This window comes from Drosophila ananassae, chromosome XL (assembly GCF_017639315.1).
Source record: "Drosophila ananassae strain 14024-0371.13 chromosome XL, ASM1763931v2, whole genome shotgun sequence".
Taxonomy (NCBI): Eukaryota; Metazoa; Arthropoda; class Insecta; order Diptera; family Drosophilidae; genus Drosophila; species Drosophila ananassae.
In genome coordinates this window covers 8,613,596-8,634,884 of record NC_057931.1, presented here as the reverse complement: position 1 = coordinate 8,634,884, position 21,289 = coordinate 8,613,596, and the positions used below count along the sequence as shown (strand labels likewise).

Here is a 21,289-nt window from a genome sequence, read left to right as displayed (position 1 = left end):
TTTTTTCTATTAGGTTGAAAATAAAAAAACCCTAGAAAAAACCTTTATAAATAGCGTAAAATAAAGCCATTACTTTGTTATCCCTTGAAGTATGCTTCATTTTTTTTTAAAACAACCAAAAGGATCAAAAAGAAATTACTTTACAACACTGCTTGTATCCTTCGGATTGTCCAACACACTTTCTAAAAAAAAAACTTTCGTTTTCGTGCTGCTCTCTCTCACTCATCTCGCCGCCGTCGCGTTTGCCGTTTACCGTTAACGGTTAAAAGTTATTCGTTCTCGCTTTCGTTTCGGTGGCTAATTGTTGTTGTTGGTGCGGTTGGTGGCCAAAAACCATGAAAAAATAAGCCCAAAGGATAAAGGATATAGGCATAAAAGGATCCAAAAGGAGCCAAGAAAGGCTAAAAGTGCAAAATAACCACCGCAAAATGGCAAATGGCAACTGGCATGGCGGAGAAATGGCGAAAAGGAGCAATCCAAATGGCAAGAGCCAAGGCCAATGAAAAATAGTTGAATTCCTAGTTATTTTAAATACCCTTTTTCGTTCCCAAAGCAACCCAGTGCAATATAAATTAGCCAAAAAACACAAACCGCTTCTAAATAATCATAATCATTCAGTAATTAAGTAAAAAAAATTGGAAATAAAACTCATCAAGGAGAGAAGAACCGAATCCGAATCCGAATCCGAATTGGAATCCGAATCCGAAGAGCTAAAAAGAAAAAATATCGATTGGAGGAGAAAACACGGATTTTGGCAAAATTCCGGGCGCCATGGTGGGCCTATTGAATCCCATGAAGTACGGCGACCATTTCTACGAGCTGTACACGAACAGTACGCGCAGGTAATCCCCGCCAGTCGGTCAGCCGCATCATCCCAGCATCCTACTCAGGACACAGGACTCTCTGAGTGCATTTTTTTTTGTTTAGTTCGTCCAATGCAACACCCCATCCTGGGCCAGTTGCCCATCCCCCTTAAAAATTTTTGAATTCCCGGGGTGGAAAAATCGATCGCTGCACTCGCCACTCGTTTCTCTCAATCTGGGTCTTCAACCCTTAGTGCTCCGTTATTCCCACAAACACACACAAACACACATACAGTTAGACAGTTATTTGGGGGGTTGAAAGTCGTACCGGAAGTGGACAGTCCCGCTTAAAACAGCTGATTGGGAAGTCCTTGCCAAACAGCTGATTGGCAAGAGAGTGCGGGGGAGGGGAGGGGATAACGGTATGAGGGATGATGGATAATGGAGTGGAGCGCATCCCGTTGCGACCTGCATTAACCCACTGAGAGCAGCACCTGGGAAACTTCGTGGGCGTTCCAAGGAAAGTCCTTGAAATCGCAAACGCCCACGCTCCTTTCAGCTACAAGTTCGATTTCCTGGGCCAGAGCTTTAAAGCTTCTCCGTTAAAAAAAAAAAACAAAAACCATCTTAAAATTAAAACTATTTTTAAAATTAAGCCAAACTTTCTCAAAGTTTCAAAGCTTCAGTTTTAGTTCAGTCGCAGTTTCCACTTCGTTCTCTGAAAAAAATTAAAAAATATTCAAAAAATAATGTTTTCCAAAAGTTACAAGTGGGTTTTCGACTCGAAATTTTCAATAGAATTCAATATTCAACAAGTTATTGTTGTAGTTTGTTGAGAAATTCATTAAATATAGGAAAATAATTAAAAACCAAATTTTCTTGATAATTTTTTGAAAAATATTGAAATTTTATCTTAAATTTTTTTTCCAGAAAACTTCACAATGAACGGAAAGCCCTCACAAAGCGGAAGAGTCGGAAGGAGAAGTCCGCTGCTGCGATGGCGGCTGCCGCCGCTGCTGCGGTTCTGGAGGGGAATGCCGGAGCCGGAGGTCTAGTGAATCCTTTGGATCCACCTCTCGTCAAGGAGCAGATGATGATACTGCCTTCGTTCCCGGTGGCGCACATAGAACTCGATCCGAATGCCTCCAAGTTCGCCGTCTTCTCGGCCATTCGCTCCACGGTCCTGGAGGCGGAGACCCGCTATGCCCTGTTCCAGGAGGGCGGCCCCAACGGTGGCCACTCCGGTTCCGGGTCGAAGAAGTGGCGCGGCGGACCGCTTAGCTCCTCCTGCTGTGCCATGTGCGAGCACAGCTGCATGGCCAGCAACATCCTGGACTGCTCCTGCCACGCCCAGCTGGCATTGGCGGCGGCGGCAGCTGCACCCGCCGGCGGGGATGGTGGACGAATGGCTCCGGGCGGTCCGCCAGCCCCAGCTCCAGTAGTCGTTGGCGGCGGACCCGGGCTGCCCGGAAGCGAGAAGAGATCGCGACGGGATAGCGCCAATAGCGATGCCGATTCCGATACGGAGGAGCCCGCCGAACGGGAGCCGGTCTACGCCACTGTGCCCCTCATCGTGGGCGCCGGGCTGAGGAGTCTCTTCGAGCTGATAGCCGACGCCCGGCACGTCCATCCCCTGCTCTGCACCAAGGCGCTGAAGGCCCTCCTCGACGTCATCCAGGGCCAGCAGCCGGAGAGCTTCAAGCTGGAGCCGGAGGAGCTCATTAATCCGCTGTATGACCTGCTCCTGGATCTGGCCACCATGCCGGCGGCCCTTAACTCGGCCACCGGAGCGGAGGCCAATTGGTCGGCCATGGCCTGTGCCGCCCTCCTCGGCCTGTGCATCGCCCGCGGGGACACCGGCAAGATGCTGAAGGCCATCGCCGCCATGCTGATGACGCCGCGCCAGCTCTCGGCCCAGATCGTCCAGCTGCCGGTGGTCCTGGCCACTCTCCAGCACACGGTGATCAGTGCGGCGCTGAACAAGCCCACCCGACCGGACTTCCACAGCCACGGAGTGCCGCACAACTCCCTGATCGACGAGGTAAGTGATGGGACTGGAGTTAGGGAGTCCTTTTCATGACCATGAGATTCCTGTTGCAGTTCCCGCTGAAGCTACCACATCTGGGGGGAGCAGGAGGCCCCACCACCGCACCGGCCATGGCCTGTGACGGTGTCTTCGTGTATCTACTGTACGGCGGAACGCTGCTGAAGATCGGCACCGGGTTCGGGGGCTCCTACAAGGGACATGTCTATGCCCAGAACGAGGACTTCAGTCGGGAGCGCAACGCCTGGCTGGGCTACAGTGGCGGGCAGTTGTACTTCCGGCGCACCTGCCGACGGAGTGCCGGGGATCAGCTGCAGCTGGTGGGCCTGGACACGCTGGCCATCAAGGCGATGAGTCCCCTGAGCATGCTCCACATGCGCGAGGGCCTCAACTACGTCCTCTTCACGGATGACGACTCCCTGCACGCCATCTGCAGCAACCGGGATGTAAGTGGGGGTGATGGGATTGGGATTTGGGATGTGGGATTAGGATACTAATGGCTGGACTCGTTGCAGGACACTCTGGTGGTGAAGAAACTGAATCTCTACCACAACAGCTACAACAGCGATCCGCCGCCCTTCGAACTGCCCCTCCAGCTGGCCCGGAAGAAGTTCCGGACCCTGGGCTATGCGGCGTTCGAGGACGAGCTGCTCAACCAGCACCAGATCCAGCGCATCCAGTCGGCGCACAACAGCTTCGAACCGAAGCTCCCAGCACCGTGCCGGGACTCGGACGTGGACGTCCTGGGCATGGCCTGTGGCAAGGAATTCGGCCTGGTCCGGGCCAGCAACGGACGGGTCTACTACTACGGCAAGTCGGCGGCCCTCGGCCTGAAGTGTGTGGGCCGGACACCCACCCTAAAGCTCACCGAACTGATCATCTCCAAGGCGGCCAACATAGTCCATGTGGCGGTGGGTCATGACGGCATCCATGCCCTTCTGGTCAATGAGGATGGAACTGTTTACTTTGCGGGGACGGCGCGACGGGGAGAGGACGGAGACAGCAGCAAGAATCGGCGACAACCGAAGGCCGTGAAGCCCAAGAAGATGACCAAAATCGATGGGCATGTGGTGGTGCATGCCGCCTGCAACAACGGCACCTCCGCCTTCGTCACCAAAAACGGGAAGCTCATCATGTACGGCAAGGACACGGCCCACTGCGACGCCATGGGGTTTGTCAGTGAACTGCTCGACCAGCACGTGACCAAGGTGGCTCTCGGCAAGGCCCATTGTGTGGCCCTCAATGCCAAGGGGCAGCTCTTCTCGTTCGGGCTGAACAACAAGGGCCAGTGCGGCAGGATATTCAACAAGTTGCAGCCGGTCAAGGATGTGCCCTCGTTCGCCTCATCCTCCTCGGCGGCTGCCGCCTGTTTTGCATCCTTGCTGCCACTGGACAAGCGCCTCAAGCTCGACTTCTCCACGCTCTGTGACTACGATGACCACAATCTGGTGCAGGGCCAGTGCCGGGTGTGCGTCATCTGTCGGGAGTGCACCGGCTACAATGTCAGCTGTGTCTCGGCCTTGAACGTCCCCCTGGAGCAGCGGCAGGCGGGCAGCATCTGTCCGTGTGGTCATGGGGATGCCGGGTGTGCCAAGTGCGGCCTGTGCGCCTCCTGCATCGCCCTCCAGGACAACGAGAGCAGTAAGATGGTCACATAGTCCTCTATCTCCATGATTCTAACACTTTCCTTCGTCCTGCAGCCAAGATCGAGATGAAACCTCTGCCCAGCGATGTCCAGCAGCGACAGCAGCGCTCCAAGACCCTCATCATGCGCCGCAAGGAGCGCAAGGGTGAACTGGAGACTGGAGCGGCTGGCGGAGGAGCTGCCACGCCCACCGACCTGGACAAAGATCCGCCTCGAGTGGCGCCCCTAGCCCCACAACTGCTGCAGCTGCCCAGTTCCTCGCCGGTGGTCCAAGTGGCCTGTGGACTCCACCACACGGTGGTGCTGACCCTGGCCGGGGAGGTGTACACTTTTGGGAGCAACCAGTACGGTCAGCTGGGCAGCGGCGACCTCCAGCCGGTGAGCGGTCCTGTCCGCGTCCAGGTAACGGGCGCCATCAGCCAGGTGGCTGCCGGGAGCAACCACACCGTTCTGCTGACCTCCAAGGGCATGGTCTACACCTTCGGCAACTACCAGAAGGGCCAGCTGGGTCGCCTGCCCAGCGATTTCGGTCCAAAGCCACAAACATCGTCGTTATCCGGCCAGGAAGATGAATCTCCTGTCGGAGGAGCAGCCCCAAGTGGCGGGGAGTCAACCAAGGACTCTGTCCTGCCCGGTGGCTCCAAGGAGCTGCCACCACTGAGTGGACCCATTCTCACCCAGCGGCAGAAGTTCCTCTGGAACTGTTCACCCGGAGCCGTGTTGTAAGTGGGAGGAATCCTCCAGAGGTCCTGGTTCTCGGGACTCTACTGATCTCTTGTCCTTTTTAGCGGCCTGGGTCCCAGCTACGGCAAGAAGGTAACCTGGATTGGCGCCAACGGAGACCAGACCTTCATCAAGATCGACGAGTCCCTGATCACCGCCCAGATGCTTCCCAAGATGCACGTGGTGGCCAACAAGAAGACCATTCGTGAGTAGCCAGAGAGAGGGAGAAGTGCATCCCAACTAATGATTCCCCTCCCGGAACAGTGCTCATCCCCAGCCTCCCACTCTCCTTCCACACGCTCTCCATCAACCGGCGGGATGGCAGCTGCACGGCCCACTACCGCGGCCAGTCCAACTTCGACCAGCTGCTGCACGCCCAGCCGCCGGGTCAGTCCCTTCACGAGATCAACCGGAACGTGGACGTGGTGGTGACACCAGTCGCCAGTGATCCACCAGCAGCTCCAGCCACTGGCTCCTCCTCGCTGTTCACCGCCCTGGCGGGCACGGCCACGGCCGGAGTGCCCATCAACGAGCAGATGTCGCGGAGCATGCACGAGGCCAGGAATCAGATATTCGAGGAGCAACAGGTGGACGGAGGTGGAGGAGGTGGAGGAGCAGCAGCGACCAGTGCAGGAGTAGCACCAGCCGGGGTGGCCTCTACTCCTCGCCAGCGACGGGGTGGAAGGCCAAGCCGGCAGGAGGCCGGAGGCTCACATTCCCCGGATCCTGTCCCGTCGCCGCCCCAACTCGCCTTCGCCATGGATCCCACCTACAATGTGCTGTGGGTGTTTGACGGCGTGGGCAGGAAGCTGCGGTGCCACAATGTGGTGGCCAGCGACATCAACGAGAACGATGGGGTGAGTAGAGTAGATTTTGGTAGCCTCGCCCTCTAATCCAACCCGTAATCCCTTCCAGAACTCTGCCAACTACCGGGCACTGCTCTCCCCGGAACTATCGCTGCCCAGTCGCCCGGACTCGCGGGTGGCCAGGTCGCAGGCTTCACTCAATCTCCTCGCCTGCCTGGACATCCTCACCTCGGCCCAGGACAACATCCCCGGCTGTTTCGAGCAGCCGCTGCCCAAGCCCACCCAGCAGACGGCGGAGGCGCAGAGCGGTGGCGACTACCAGGTGGTCAGTCGGTTTGACAATTTCGGCGGCGGCTGGGGCTACTCCGGACACAGTGTGGAGGCCATTAGGTTCGCAGCGGACACGGATATCGTGATCTGTGGCTTCGGGATGTTTGGCGGCCGGGGAGAGTACAGCTGCAAGCTGAAGCTGTACGATCTGGGCGGCGATGGCGGTGGCTACGAGAAGGAGGGCGTCCTCATCAGCGAGACCAAGGAGGTGCCGTACGAGTGCGGGGCAAGGAGCAAGCATCACATCCTGCTGCCCAAGCCAGTGAGTGCGGCGGCCGGTCGGTGGTACCTGGTCTGGGCCCGCATCGCAGGACCCTCGTCCGATTGCGGATCCTGCGGCCAGGCCTCCGTGACCACCGAGGATCAGGTGGTGTTCTCCTTTAAGAGCAGCAAGAAGGCCAACAACGGCACCGACGTCAACTCCGGCCAAATCCCAGCCATCCTCTACCGGCTGGTCACCCAGGACTGCAAACAGACCCCGGCCCAGATGGATGCCGATCCCGTCCAGCGGATCTCTCGCGCCTTCGCCAACAGCGTCAGTCGGGAGTGCTTCGAGAGTCTGGTGGTGTTGCTCAGCTGGTCCTGGGACTGTTTCAAGACCCAATTGCGGGAGGAGCGGGACAGATCCCGGCCCCTGCAGCTCCAGCAGTCGCTGCAGTACCTCGGCTACGTCATCAAGTCCTGCCTGCGACTCCTCCGGAAGTACACCAACGAGATCTATCCCCAGAAGAGCTCTGCATCTGGATCAACTGGTGGCTCCAATGCCCTGGCCAAAGGAAAGACTAAAGGTTGACTCTAAATTTTGGATTTATTTCTGAAACATTTTCACATTTTTCGAAAACCTACAATTTTTTTTTAGCATTATTTTCTGAATTTTAAAGAAAGTATCGTATTAGTCTGAGGAGTTCCAATTCAATTTTGGAAATTCTACAATTTCGAAAAACTAATAATTTAAATCTTAAAAAAAGACAATTACAATTTCGAAAAACTAAGAATTTAAAATTAAGAATCGAAACATCCCCAGATCTGAAATGAAAATTTAAAACCTAATCTTTGAATTTCCAGAAAAAAATCAATCGAAAAATCAACCGATGTCGAAGTATTTTGGTGACTCCTCGCCCTCTATGGCGCCGGCCACCTCCAGCAGCATGGGGATAACATCCTCGGGAGCCGCTGGGGCAGCCTCTAGCTCCACGTCGGGGGCGATCGCCACCTGCTCGTCCTCACAGGCCGTGAGTGGCACTCCGATGACGCGAAAGACGAATATGGAGAACATCCAGTTGGCTGAATGTATCGGTAACGTCCGTGCTCTCCTCATTGGGATCTTTTGTGACGACATCTTCAAGGACATAGCCACGGATGAGGGTAAGGATTGGATAAAGGATCTCATAATACATACCTTCTTCGCATCATCTCGGTGCAAGGAGCTAGAATAGTACTATCCGGGAGGGGGTTCAGGCCAGTAAAGTTTCTTATCCGGGTGGGGGAGTCAGATCAGGGTTAGTCACATCCAGTGGGGTTACTTATCCGGGGTCATGCTATATGTGTACTTGTTATCCGGGGTCATGCTTGTCCCGAAAATAGGCTTGTTCCGATGCTCAGGGGTAGATCTTATCCGCGACCTTATATTGTTTGTTATCCGGGTGCATGCCTTTGATAAGTATCGGATAAGTGCGGTCAGGCTTATCCGCGATCTTGTCTTGTTTGTTATCCGTGATCATAACTTTGATAAGTATCGGATAAGTTATCGGATATCTTATCCGCGGTCAGGCTAGTCAGCATATGTATCGGCATTACAATAATGGCAATTATTATTGTGGAAATTGATTTGTATCCGCTGTATAACTATTATCCGTGTTAGTTTTTGGCAAATATCGGTTAAGGTACTACTATTTTGTGAGTTTCGTTGAAAGATATTATGGCTCTTATCGATACTGGGGGGCATGGATAAGAGGATACCATCATGGATAAGATGGTAGACACCAATGTAGGCCGTCCGTGGTATCGGGGGGGAGTTGGATGAGTATATTACTTCTTGAGTGTCTTGAGTACTCGGGGTACTCCCGCCGTACTCGGGGTACAGGCCGTATAGTGTTCCGTGGATATTAGTCAACATTAAATCTAGTGAAGCGATTGCTTCTCTCTGGGTTACACTACATAGTCCTGGAAGACTATCCGCTCTTAAACTAGGTTGCGATCTTATCCGATCCTTAACTTAAGAAGTTGTGAAGTTTCACTAACTTGTGTGCCTCTGGGGAATATAATCCAGAGCAAAGTGTCCAAGGGTTTTACAATCATAGTGTAGAGAGTGTACTAAGGAAGGTATTAGTTAGTTTTGGATTAAATATTAAGAGTATTACGAAGTACCTGTGCATTTAACAGAGTCCTTTTGGTTTTCAAATACAAAATATATAATATAGTGTGCTCTAAGGCGTACAATTTGAGGTTTTTCGAGGCGTGTGTTGCTTTTGTACATCTATTTAAACATAAATATTAATTAGTAATAGTAAGAGTTGGTAGATAGTCTCCATACCTTCTGGGTTTCAGTTTAAACTCGACAGACATTTAACCAAAACTTGTTACCAAATAAACTTTTGTGTCAACTATTTTTTGGGAAATAAATTAAATTATTCTCAATCTGATAGACCTCATACATACCCTTTAGAGGCAGAGTGGGTTTACACAATTTAGTTCAAATGTTTTAGTTCAAACTGCGAATTTAATTTTCACTTTTAATTTTCGAAACTTGAAACTTTTATTTCCAAACTCACCTTTAATTTTTTTTTTGATTTTTTTCACTTTTTTATATTTTTTTTTTTCACTTTTTTAAATTATTTAGAAAATTTCACTTTATGCTTAAGCCTAGAATGGGAGATGTTGTCGCCAGGAGGGCGAGTGTGTTACTGATGATTTGGGAGCTGGGGGTCGGGCTCCTTCCGGATTTCATGGCAAGTTCGGTTTGAAGGTTCGATCCAAGGCCTACTACTCCCCGTTCCCCAGCCTACTTGTTATGGAATTTAAAAAGAAATCCCCTTTACAGGTTATGTCCTGGTGCTGGAGATCCTGGACGAGTGCCATCTCAGTTTTGTGGCCTGCTTCGACGCCTTCTATCCGACATCCTCGCTGAAGTGGAACTGTCTGTGCGACCTCCTGGCCCAGATGGACCGGGGGGCCCTGCACTCCCGGCTGTTGAGCGCCATCCTGGCGGGTCTCTGCTCCCCCAACGTCAAGCTGAGAGCCACCTTCTCGCTGCTGAGTGCCGCTGGGAATGAGAGGCAGTCCATCATCAGTCCGAGTGACAACTCCGGCCTGCCCATGCTCTCCTCGACGGAGGCCCATCCCTATCCGGTGCTGGTCGAACAGATGATATACCGGACGCAGCAGGAGAAGAGCGACTTTCTGAGCAACTCCTGGACGTTTAAGGATGTGCTGGTGCGCCTCCTGGACATCATTGCCAGTCCGATACGCTCCCGGATCGAGGCCATCTACAGTAGGAGCTTCGGCAGTCTGGGCGGAAGTTATCCCGGCGCTGGGAAGGAGTGTGGCGTCAACCAGGGACTCATCGACAACTGTTGCCATCTGCTGGCCCGGGTGCTGGCCGAGATCGTCTACCAGACGGCGATGGGCGAGTACGACAAGATGTTCCTGCCGCCACGCACTCTCCACTCCACGGGATCGCGGTTCGCCCGCTGCGACGTCAGCCGGACCTGGAACACGGGCAACTTTGGCCCGGACGCCATCGCCTTTTCGGTGGACCGACCCGGAGTGGCCATAGCCGGGGCCATGATCTACTCCGGCTCCGGTAGCTACGACTACCAGCTGGAGCTGCTGTTCGACAATACGGCGGACCTGCAGCCGCAACACAAGTGGGAGACTTTGGAGTCGGTGTCCGGCACCTACGACCAGGAGATCGTCCACAACGACCTGGCGGAGATTAAGTTCGATCATCCGGTCCACATCAAGGAGAACGCCCGATACGCCCTGAGGCTGTGCTCGCAGGGAGCCAGGACGTGCTCGGGGGATGCTGGGATGCCGGCTGTTAGAGGACCGTGTGGCACCCAGTTCCACTACTATGCCTGCGACTTGAGCTTCAATGGAACGACTCCGGCGAGGGGACAAATACCCTGCATCCTCTACTACAGTACTCCGGTGAAGCAGGACGTTGGCGGGCCGGCAGGACGCGGAGGAGGAGGAGGAGGAGTGCCAGGAATATCAACTGCTGGCGGCGGAGGAGTCGGAGGCGGCGCACCATCCATCCCCGAGGATAGGCAGATCCTGTTGGGCCCCCATGAGGTCTCCACCAGGGATACTGCCCTCCAGATAGCCGCTGACATCACCAAGAAGTGCACCGAGCTGCTCATCCTGGCCAGGAACGCCATGGCCGCGTCGTGCTCCCCCTCGGACAACAGTTCGAATCACACCCAGACCATCGACTCGGAGCACAACATCACGCCCATCGAGGAGCACATGGACATCAACTGGGCGAACAACTCCCGGACAGCTGCCCTCCCGCCCACTGTGGTGGTGGATCCCCAGCTATCCACCGCTAGGGACCTGGGCAAGCGCATCGAGTCCTTCTCCAAGGGCATCATGGAGACCCTCAAGTTCGACAAGCGCTCCACGAATCCGTTCGAGATGGAGATCGAGATTGGAGCCACGGAGATCGGGGTGGAGGACACGGCGGCCGATCTGAGGAACGGCCAGAGCCAGAGTCAGTGCCAGAGTGTGCCCATCAATGGGAATGAACGGACGACGGACTACGACCTGGCCGAGCAATCGATGGCCCAGCAAGTCCTGCACTCGGACTCGGAGGAGGCGCCCCTGGAGGCGGCAGCCAGTAGTGGTGGTGGTGGCGGAGGAGAAGGCGGCGGCGGTGTTGGGAATGTGTCCAGCCATGTGGCAGCCGTCCAGCTGCTGGAGGTCTTCAATCGCTCCGCCTCCAACATGTTCCACATCCTGCTGCCGCTGGTCTACGCCCATATCGCCAATCTGGCCTGCAGCGACCCGAAGAGCTCCGTCCAGATCCTGGGCCTCATCAAGGAGATACTCCCGCACATCGCCGCCCTGAATCAGTTGCATGTGTCCAAGGAGCAACGGCAACCGGAACCGGCCTTGTTCCCCACCTCCGGCTCGTCCAGCTCCTCCAGTTCCTCCAGCTCCACCACCAGCAACCACTACTGCATCGTGGAGAGCGACCATCCCTACCGGAGTGCCAGCATCAGTTGCTATCGGGTCGAGTTCCCGCCCTGCGTCCAATGGCTCACCATTGAGTTTGATTCCCAGTGTGGCACAGCCCAGCTGGAGGACTATCTGTTACTGTCCATCCCGATGCGACCACCGCCGTCGCCATCCCAGATGCAGGCCGGCTGCCAGGCGGAGGAGTACTGCGAACAGATGGATGCCCAGGACAGAAGGCGGCCGGGAACGGGAGGTTCTGGCTCGGGCGGAGGCACAGGGACTGTGAAGTCCGCCGGCGTCCAACTCACCATGGCCAGCTGCTGTCGTTCGCCCGGAAACCAGCCCGGAAGTGCCATTCCCCTGCGCAGTCAGGACACCACCGAAAAGGAGTGGATCATGGTCAAGAAGTTCAATACGTGAGTATCTCGGAATCCTCTTCTTTCTGTTTGAATCTCATTGGTACTCCCTGACTCCTTGGAACAGCGCCTCCAATTGGCTCCAGAACGTGCTCATCCTGCCCGGAAACTGTGTGGAGTTCTCCCTGGAGACTGCCTCCTTGTACGCCCAGGATCCGCACAACAATCGCTATGGATTCAAGTGCCTGGTGGTGGGTTACGACAATCCCACAGCAGTAAGTCTCTATTCTTTCCATTCGCCCCGTCTCTTTCTAATCGGTGTATGTCTGTCTCTCTCAGATCAATGCCAGCAACTCGTGTCTGATACGGTTGGAGCAGGAACTGGCCTACCTGGGCGGCATGTGCAGTGCCAATCTGATGAAGAAGGAGCTCAACTTGCCAGGTAAGTGGAGGAGGAGCAGGACTTGCAAGGAGGCACTATCATATGACATTATGACCTGACTTTCAGACGACAAGGAGGTGGAGGACGTGAGTGGCATTGAGGAGACCATCAGCGCCCATCATGCCCTGCTCTCGAAGGGATTTGCCTTGTCGGAGCCCCACCTGACAGTTCATCAGGCCCTGGAATCATATCTACCTATAGGGTGAGTCTTGTTTATCACTAAGGATATATTTCCAGGAGACTATAGATTTTGGCATTCGATTGATTTATTTTTTAAATATATCTTCGGTGCTTTGGAAACACCTCCTCAGACATCTCTACTTGCGACTATATACAGGGATATTACGAGTTAGGAATACATAATTATATACTCTAGATCTAGGCTTGTTGGCTATGGTTTTGGTTACAGCGAAAGGTCACTCATCGTAGGTGGTTCTGTATGGGTGGTGGTGGCGGGTCTGGTGGGTCACCCGATCCTTTAGCTTCTGGTAGCTTCGTTTATGGTTATGTCTTTCCAACTTGGCTTCTACAAATCAGTCTTGAGCAGGCCAGCGTTTTCGATTTGGTATACGATTTGGGTCTCCTTGTAGGTCCTCGGCTCCGGCTGGACCACGTCCAGCTTGCGACGTCTACGTCGCTGCACGACTCGCCACCAAAGCAACAGCACGAGGAGGATCAGCAGGAGGCCAAGGAGTACGCTTCCCGCCACAATATACGCCGTATAGCTGCGTTCCCGGCACTGTTCCGGGATCAAAGTACGGAGTGGCATCACTCCAACTCCGCTGACTCCTCTTGCTCCGATGTCCAGGGACTGGAACATCAGCTGATCGCTGTGCTGACGGAAGAACTCCGAACGTGGCAGTGGCGGTTCAACGCTCCTGTCCAGCTGGTCACAGCTCCAGGTATTCTCGTACCTCAAGTCCCGTACACTGAGAGCGAAGCGGTCATCGAACCGTAGTGGTTGTCCGGGAACGGTCACCACTCCTCGATCATTTACCTCCGTGGCCAGGGGATCGGCTCCAGGCCGGGTGCTCCGGATGGTGTTGTTGTGGAAGCGCAGCTCCAGCCGTTCGCTGAGCTGGTAGGAACGGTGGACAGTGAGGCTGCGGAAGGCTATCTCACTGGTGGCCCCAAAGTCGTTGGCCCGGAGTGTCACCGCGTCCCGGATCTGGGCCTCCAGCCATTCCCCGTCCACGGCAGCAAAGTGATTCTCACTCAGGCTCAACTTAGAGACAACTGGAGGTGGGATAATAGGGGTAATTAAAAGGGATTTAAAAGGATTCGAATACGATTGGACCTACGTTTGAAGGAGAAGGCATGGGAGTGAACCTCCTGGAAGTGATTCCCCTTAACACTCAGCTCATGGAGCACCTCCAGTTCGTAGAAGGCGCGAGTGGGCAGGTTCCCCAGGAACTGGCAGTTGGTTATCGTCATTTGCTCCACGGAGAACTTCTTGAAGGCCTGGCTTTCGATCCGCTGGATGGTCACTCCGTCGAACTTGAGCAGTATGGCACTATTTTTGGTGGTGGTGAATCCGAAGGGCAGCATCTGGTCGATGCGTCCGCCCACGAATGAGATCTCCTCGATGTTGCCTTTGATCGCGTGCGATTCGATTAGCCTGAGGTTCGTCTGTTCGAAGTCGACGATCAGAGCCTTGTTGCTGGCATCCCGGGGCACACTCAGAGCGAATTCCCTGAGCACCAGCTGTCCAATTTTGCGAAAGGTCACCTTCCTTAGTCCTTGGGTGTCTGACAAGCAGTTGGCCTCCACGACCAGGTCGGGGCAGTTGCGTACCTCTACTTGGTAGAAGGATCCGTGTAACTTTGGCAGGACCATGGGCTGTAAGTGGAAGAAACTGAATAAATAAACTGAAGGACATGCCAGCGGACAGATGAACTCTTACGGACAAATGAACACAAAAATGAACTCAATTGACAAATTAATAAAGTGTTTATATTTAAGAAGTTGTCATAGAATTAGATTAAATGAAGTAGAATCTTTAAAAGAAATACCTTTAGGGACATGCCAGGGGACGGATAAAAGGACAAATGAACTCTTACGGACAAATGAACACGAAAATGAACTCAATTGAGAAATTAATTAAGTGTTTCTATTTAAGAAGTTATCATAGACATCATAGAATTGGATTAAATGAAGTGGAAGTGAACATTTGGGGACATGCCAGAGGACGGATAAAAGGACAAATGAACTCTAACGGACAAATGAACTCGAAAATGAACTCATTTGACAAATGAACTCTTGCTCTTTAAGATAAAATGAACAAAGACTTAGATAAAAATCAGTAAAGTAACTGAAAAGTATGTCTCATTGCTTATATTTCAATGCAAATATTTAATTAAGGAACTATAAATAAATATCTTCTATAACTTCCCATAAAATAAAAAAAAAATACTCTGAAACTGAAACTGAAACCTATTTAAGGACATGACTAAAGACCCCCTACCTTGGGTGTCTCTCGATAGTGACTCACCTGGTTATTGTTGTTGCAATCACAGGTAAAGGTGGTATCGTTTTCGGTGCATGTGACCTTGACCAGTTCCTCCGCCACCGCCCCCATCACCGGTAGCAGGAGAAGGAAGAGTGCCAGTGTCAGCCACTTGTAGTCCATGGGTGGATCCTTGGGATTTCTGATATTCCGCATGATCTCGACAGACAGGCCCGCCTCTGGCTAATTATTCACTCATATTAATCGGTCGTGTTGGTTCTTCTGCTTTGCCCGCTTCTTCCTCCCTATCCGACGTCACTCTTTGTTCATGTTTTCGTTCTCTTTTGGCTCTGTCTGTGCTCTGGAAGCTCTGGAAAAGCTGATAAGAGCGATTTCGTTCCAGCCTTATCTCTGAAGGTGTTTCTTATCTGCAAACATTTCAAATCGTGAGAGTGTGAGTGAGGGGAGAGATCTACCATATATTGCTATATATGTAAGTGTTGAGTGGTTCCAAGTTTTCTCTAATGGGTATTACGAATGAGTATTTTTTGAGAAATTCTATGGTATACTTTTAGGGGTATGCTTATAGAGGTTCGCGCCAAAAATGACAAAAAATGAAACCCACAAATCTTAGAGGTCTATAAATTAGTTTTAATTACATTTTATATTCTTTGAACACCAAAATTAATTTAATTTTTTTTAATAATAATTTAAATTAAATTTTTAATTTAAATTTTTTCAACACCAAAACTGTACCGAGATTCTACAAATATTTCAGTTAAGGGGGCATGCGCAGTTGGAGGGCCAAAAAATAAGCATTTTTCCCGAATTTTTTTCTCGTAAACTATTGAATTTTTTTGAAATATCGATTTATTATGTGAAAGTACATCATTTTAACTTAAATTTGAAAAAAAAAGTAGAAAATATTTAGGGGTTTTAAAGTTATGCCCCATCGAAGTGAGGTCCGTCCAAAGAAGACGAGTTGCAATGACCAACACTGTGAAAATCTGAAACGTCTGAAATCACAAAATGAAACGGATTTACATTTATTGAAAGTTTATCTAGTACTTAATCGAAGGATATTAAAAAAAAAAAATATTTGACAAAATGGCGACCTATCAAAGTTGGAAAATCGTTTTTCGTTAAAAAAAGCGGTAGTTTTTCAGCTGTAAAAAAAAAAGTTTTGCATAAAAAAATTAATCCTTCGATTAAGTAATAGATTATTATGTAAAAAAAAAGGCATGCTAAATTTCAAGACAATCGGGTCACTAGTTTTCGAGTAAGAGTGGTCACCGACTTCAAAAACGAAGTTTTGAGAAAAACGTGTTTGAAGTTTCAATTCACCATTACGCTTACCGGACGCCCCTCCCTTTCAACATGTGTATCTCAATGTATTTTCACCAGATCATTTCAAAATTTTGTGGACACATTTCTAAATGTATATACGTTAAGGAAATGCAAAAAAAAAATTCGATTTTTTTAAAATTACAAGTGGCATGCCCCCTTAAAAAGCTATTTCTTATCTTTTTTTTACTTATCATCTGCAAAATTTATATAAAAAAGTCAAGTTTTGATAGCTTGTCGGCATTTTGTCGTAAAGTCTCGTAGTTATTTAATTTAAGATCCTTAAAATAAAAAAAAAAGTATAATGTTTCTTCCTATCCTTTTCATGATTTCTTAAATTTGTTTTCTGATTTTTTCCATAAAATATATTAATATTTGACTTTTTCGGCTGTGTTTGATTTTTATTTTACTCTTATATTGTTTTGATATTTTTGGTTTAAAAGGAAGTTCTTGCAAAATGGTTTCAAGTAAGTTTTTTGATTCTATTTTTATACTAGACTAGTAACAGAAATTGAATACTTTAAGTCTAGAAGTGTAATGCCAAGACCTTGGTTCAAAATGCCCCTAAATGATCGATTATCAACTCGGATATCGTAGATGAATTTCTGTCGATCATAATCAGTGAGATCTCTTGCCCAATGATCACAATGATTGCAAACACTCGTTTTGTAGAGGAGGCTCTAATTGAATCACAACACCCTCTTCGCATTCCACTCTCGATCACTTGACTTCACTCTTCCACATCCACATCCACATCCTTCTCCGAATCACGTCTGCCCCGGGAAAGTCGTTAATTGAATTCGGAGGTCGTATAGCAAACATAGAGCTTGTAGGCCCTACACCGAAAGAAATTTATACTTTTTCAAGATTTTTTTAAAAAGAGTGGGCCCAAGTCCTTAGTTTTATATAAATGTAGTGGGAATGTCAAGCACATGTAATCTAATATAAGCTCTATTATTCTCTATAATCTTAAAAACCTGACAACAAGTTTATATTTTTTTTTGGTCACACGTTTATATTCATTGTTTATAAAAACTCAATTTACCCAAGACCTCGAGTGTCCAGACATTTCAAATATTTGGACGAGAGTTTTGAAATTCAAATATGACGTAAATAAACAACAATATTATTTATTAATGCATTTAACAACGCAATTAGGGTTAAATACCTTATCTACCTCCTTATAGGATGAGACTTGCGACTTTGAAATAAGACTTTGAGGCTCTGATAATTTGATGATAAGTATTATGAGGACAATTAGGTCCTATCTAAGTAACAGTGCATTCTTGGAAAAGCTAAATCAATTATTACTCATTTCCGGTCCACTTCGACAACAGTAGAGTCCCTTTTAAAAGACCTCTATAAAAAAAACTGAGTAATATAACATGTGATTCAAATTGTCAAGATTAGAATTTATAAATATTTAATCTAGCTAAATGGGGGTGGGGGGGGATTTCTAAGAAAGTTATGTCCAGAGGAACACTTCAGAATCCTAAAAATATGCAACAAAATCTTGTTTTAACAGAAAAGGAAACCCTTGCAGTTAGGTAGCAGCTTATATTATTATAAATTTATATCGGATCGTATATAGTTGGCCGAATATATATACTTAATGGGGTCGGAGGTGCCTCCTTCACTGCGTTGCACACATTTGACCAAAATTATAATTTATAATCTGCAACTTTACTAAATATTATATTTTTAGATAAATTTTAGGTGGATCTCACATGTTAGAACTTAGTTATATAGTATTCCTATATTGTCATGCTGCAATTTTTCGTCAAATTTTCTTCAATAACACATTAACATATTTATATTCAAAGGGTTTCCTTTCGGAAAAGTGCATTTTAATATCTATATTACGAAGTATGATTTGTATTATGATGTATGAAATATATAAAGTTATTTCCGATTAAAAAACCGTTCCATGCCACAGTTCGGTAAGAAATGGTTTGTCCCCTTCTACAGAAGTTATATACAACCGATGTGTACTAAAAAGAGGCACTATCTTATCACTTAATAGATAAGATAAGATATGAGTGATAAGATACTTTCCAGTATTTTATCCTGAAAGCTGTTCTAAGCAAGCTTTTTTTCGATGGAAAACTGTATCTTTGGCAAAATTGTCAACCGCTTTTTATTTTGTAAAGACCGCAAGGGAAAAGCTTCTTTTAGCCAAAGGTCTAACCACTTTGGCAGCAAAAAGAAAACAGTTTAAGAGTGACTGAGGGCACTTGATGGGTTAATGGACTTCTGGTAGTGACTTTCTACTACTTGAAATAAATTCGTTGTATTTCTTTTAAAAAATATTGAATTATATGGAAGACTAACAATTATCGAAAGCTTAGTTTCTAAACTTGAATAAATGAAGTCTAATTGTTTAAGAAACACCTTGGATTTATGGCCCAAAGTCTAAAGAACCTGAGTCACAACTACAAAAAAAGGTCTTTAGGTCTGGACTTTTATTTGCTTTTTTTTTGTTAGTTTTTTCGTTGTGTTTTTTAAGTAAATGTTTCGGAAAGCGCTTTAATGGCAAACTAAAAACAGATTTTTATTTCACGTTTGCTTTTCTCCGTCGTCATTTAACATTTAACCTTGAAATATCAAAAAATATATAGCGATGACGATGCGATGCGATGTGATGTGATGTTAAGGGGAGAGACTAATACAGAATGGATATGGTATGGATGGGATATATAGCGATGCCTGTTTGCCAATTTGTATCGGATACTTGTTAATATATATTCTCATTTTATTTTATTTTATTTTTTTTTAGCAAGGGGGCGTATGTTGGAGCTAATTTAGATTCAGATTCCCGCAGGGATCATTCAAAAATGTCAAATTCTTGTTTGGGGCTTGGTTGGATCTCTATTGTGATGCCGCGTGGGGGTACGCGGCATTGCCTTTTACGCAATTATAGACCGGGGGAGAGATTCTTTGGAGAATTGCGTAGAGAGTATGTGCCTCAGATCCCTCAGATTCTTCAGGCATTTCTCTGCAAAATATTGCAGTTTCCCTTTTTCTGCCACAACCTCTCGCCGCTTTTTTTATTGCTTTGAACTTTATGGCGGTTTCCCAAATGCACACACCACACACACACACACACACACACACACACTCACACACTTTCAAAAAAATATTTCAAAAATATATTCACATTTTTTTAAACAAGTTTAAATGAAAGAAACTGCCTGTATATTACCAGAGTAAATAGTAAGCGACTAGCGTCTCAAATTTTAAGTAAAATACACGCGATCATCGGTCAGCGGTTCTACTTGTTCCACGTATTTTATTTATTTTTTTTGGTTTTGTTGGTTTTTTACTTTAGTTTATTTTATTTTTTGTTGGGTTTGTTGTTTTTGGTGGTCGGTCAACCGGTGTCAGCGCGTGCAAATGACAAACTGAGCGCCAAACCGCCAAACGCCAAACGTTAAACGCCGTCCACCAGCGGCACGCTGCTGAGCGCCACAAACTTGAGCGGCAGAGCCCATACATAGTGCTGCCACTTTAGCCTTTTTCCCACCAAAAAAAAATAATATCTAGTTTTTTTCTACACCATAATACCTGACCAATGAAAGGGCAAGTGTATAAAGTACACACACAGAGATTAGATAGACACAAAGCGCTTACTTACATTTGTATATAGAATTCATTATCTTGCGTGATAAGATATAGATTCGATTTCAAATGAAGTGGATGGCCACGCCCCTTGCTCCACAATTCAAAACGAAATTGACACAACAAGTGTGACTTTATCTGTGACTCATAAAATATTTTTCCAAGGGGTATCCCTCTAAAATGATGGGTTTTCACTGTATTCCCACTTTGGCACCTTCCGACGGGCATATCTCTGCCAATTCACATCCGATCTGAAAAAGGTGTACCATTTTGTGATCAGGGAACTCAGTAGCTCCTTTCCTCATTTAAAATATTGCTTAAATATGGTTTTCAAATTTTTCGATTTTTTTCCAAGGGGTACCCCTGTAAAATGATGGGTTTTCACTGTATCCCCACTTTGGCCCCTTCCGACGGGCATATCTCTGCCAATTCTTATCCGATCTGAAAATTGTGTACCATTTTGTGATCAGGGAACTAAGTAGCTCCTTTCCTCATTTAAAATATTGCTTAAATATGGTTTTCTAATTTTTCGATTTTTTCCAAGGGGTACCCCTGTAAAATGATGGGTTTTCACTGTATCCCCACTTTGGCCCCTTCCGACAAGCATATCTCTGCCAATTCTTATCCGATCTGAAAAAGGTGTACCATTTTGTGATCAGGGAACTAAGTAGCTCCTTTCCTCATTTGAAATATTGCTTAAATATGGTTTTCAAATTTTTCGATTTTTTCCAAGGGGTACCCCTGTAAAATGATGGGTTTTCACTGTATCCCCACTTTGGCCCCTTCCGACAAGCATATCTCGGCCAATTCTTATGCGATCTGAAAAAGGTGTACCATTTTGTGATCAGGGAACTAAGTAGCTCCTTTCCTCATTTGAAATATTGCTTAAATATGGTTTTCAAATTTTTCGATTTTTTTCCAAGGGGTACCCCTGTAAAATGATCGGTTTTCACTGTATCCCCACTTTGGCCCCTTCCGACGGGCATATCTCTGCCAATTCTTATCCGATCTGAAAAAAGTGTACCATTTTGTGATCAGGGAACTAAGTAGCTCCTTTCCTTGTTTAAAATATTGCTTAAATATGGTTTTCAAATTTTTCGATTTTTTTCCAAGGGGTACCCCTGTAAAATGATCGGTTTTCACTGTATCCCCACTTGGCCCCTTCCGACGGGCATATCTCGGCCAATTCATATCCGATCTGAAAAAGTATACCATTTTGTGATCAGGGAACTCAGTAGCTCCTTTCCTCATTTAAAATATTGCTTAAATATGGTTTTCAAATTTTTCGATTTTTTTCCAAGGGGTACCCCTGTAAAATGATCGGTTTTCACTGTATCCCCACTTGGCCCCTTCCGACGGGCATATCTCTGCGAATTCATATCCGATCTGAAAAAAGTGTACCATTTTGTGATCAGGGAACTAAGTAGCTCTTTTCCTCATTTAAAATATTGCCTAAATATGGTTTTCAAATTTTTCGATTTTTTCCAAGGGGTACCCCTGTAAAATGATGGGTTTTCGCTGTATCCCCACTTTGGCCCCTTCCGACAAGCATAT

The 21,289-nt window shown here is 48.0% G+C and overlaps 2 protein-coding genes across 2 annotated transcripts in view; one reads left to right on the top strand and one right to left on the bottom strand.

Annotated features, from left to right (window-relative positions):
- The first annotated feature begins 186 nt into the window (after positions 1–186).
- The window catches only part of LOC6504741 (E3 ubiquitin-protein ligase highwire), a 59,226-nt gene continuing 38,123 nt past the window's right edge, over positions 187–21,289 (top strand). The window contains exons 1-13 of the mRNA XM_032453160.2: positions 187–842; positions 1,734–2,844; positions 2,904–3,293; positions 3,363–4,488; positions 4,548–5,214; positions 5,281–5,420; positions 5,480–6,072; positions 6,131–7,139; positions 7,417–7,716; positions 9,392–11,945; positions 12,013–12,160; positions 12,225–12,327; positions 12,394–12,529. Of these exons, the coding sequence (XP_032309051.1) occupies positions 772–842; positions 1,734–2,844; positions 2,904–3,293; positions 3,363–4,488; positions 4,548–5,214; positions 5,281–5,420; positions 5,480–6,072; positions 6,131–7,139; positions 7,417–7,716; positions 9,392–11,945; positions 12,013–12,160; positions 12,225–12,327; positions 12,394–12,529 (8,348 nt within the window). The 5' untranslated portion in view covers positions 187–771. The remainder of the gene's footprint in view (positions 843–1,733; positions 2,845–2,903; positions 3,294–3,362; positions 4,489–4,547; positions 5,215–5,280; positions 5,421–5,479; positions 6,073–6,130; positions 7,140–7,416; positions 7,717–9,391; positions 11,946–12,012; positions 12,161–12,224; positions 12,328–12,393; positions 12,530–21,289) is intronic.
- LOC6504744 lies at positions 12,576–19,566 on the bottom strand. The gene is made up of 4 exons (XM_032453159.2): positions 19,320–19,566; positions 14,819–15,201; positions 13,629–14,166; positions 12,576–13,563 (listed from the first exon to the last, which is right to left on the bottom strand). The coding sequence occupies exons 2-4, from the start codon at positions 14,987–14,989 to the stop codon at positions 12,854–12,856; spliced, it is 1,419 nt and encodes a 472-aa protein (XP_032309050.1). The 5' UTR covers positions 14,990–15,201; positions 19,320–19,566; the 3' UTR covers positions 12,576–12,853.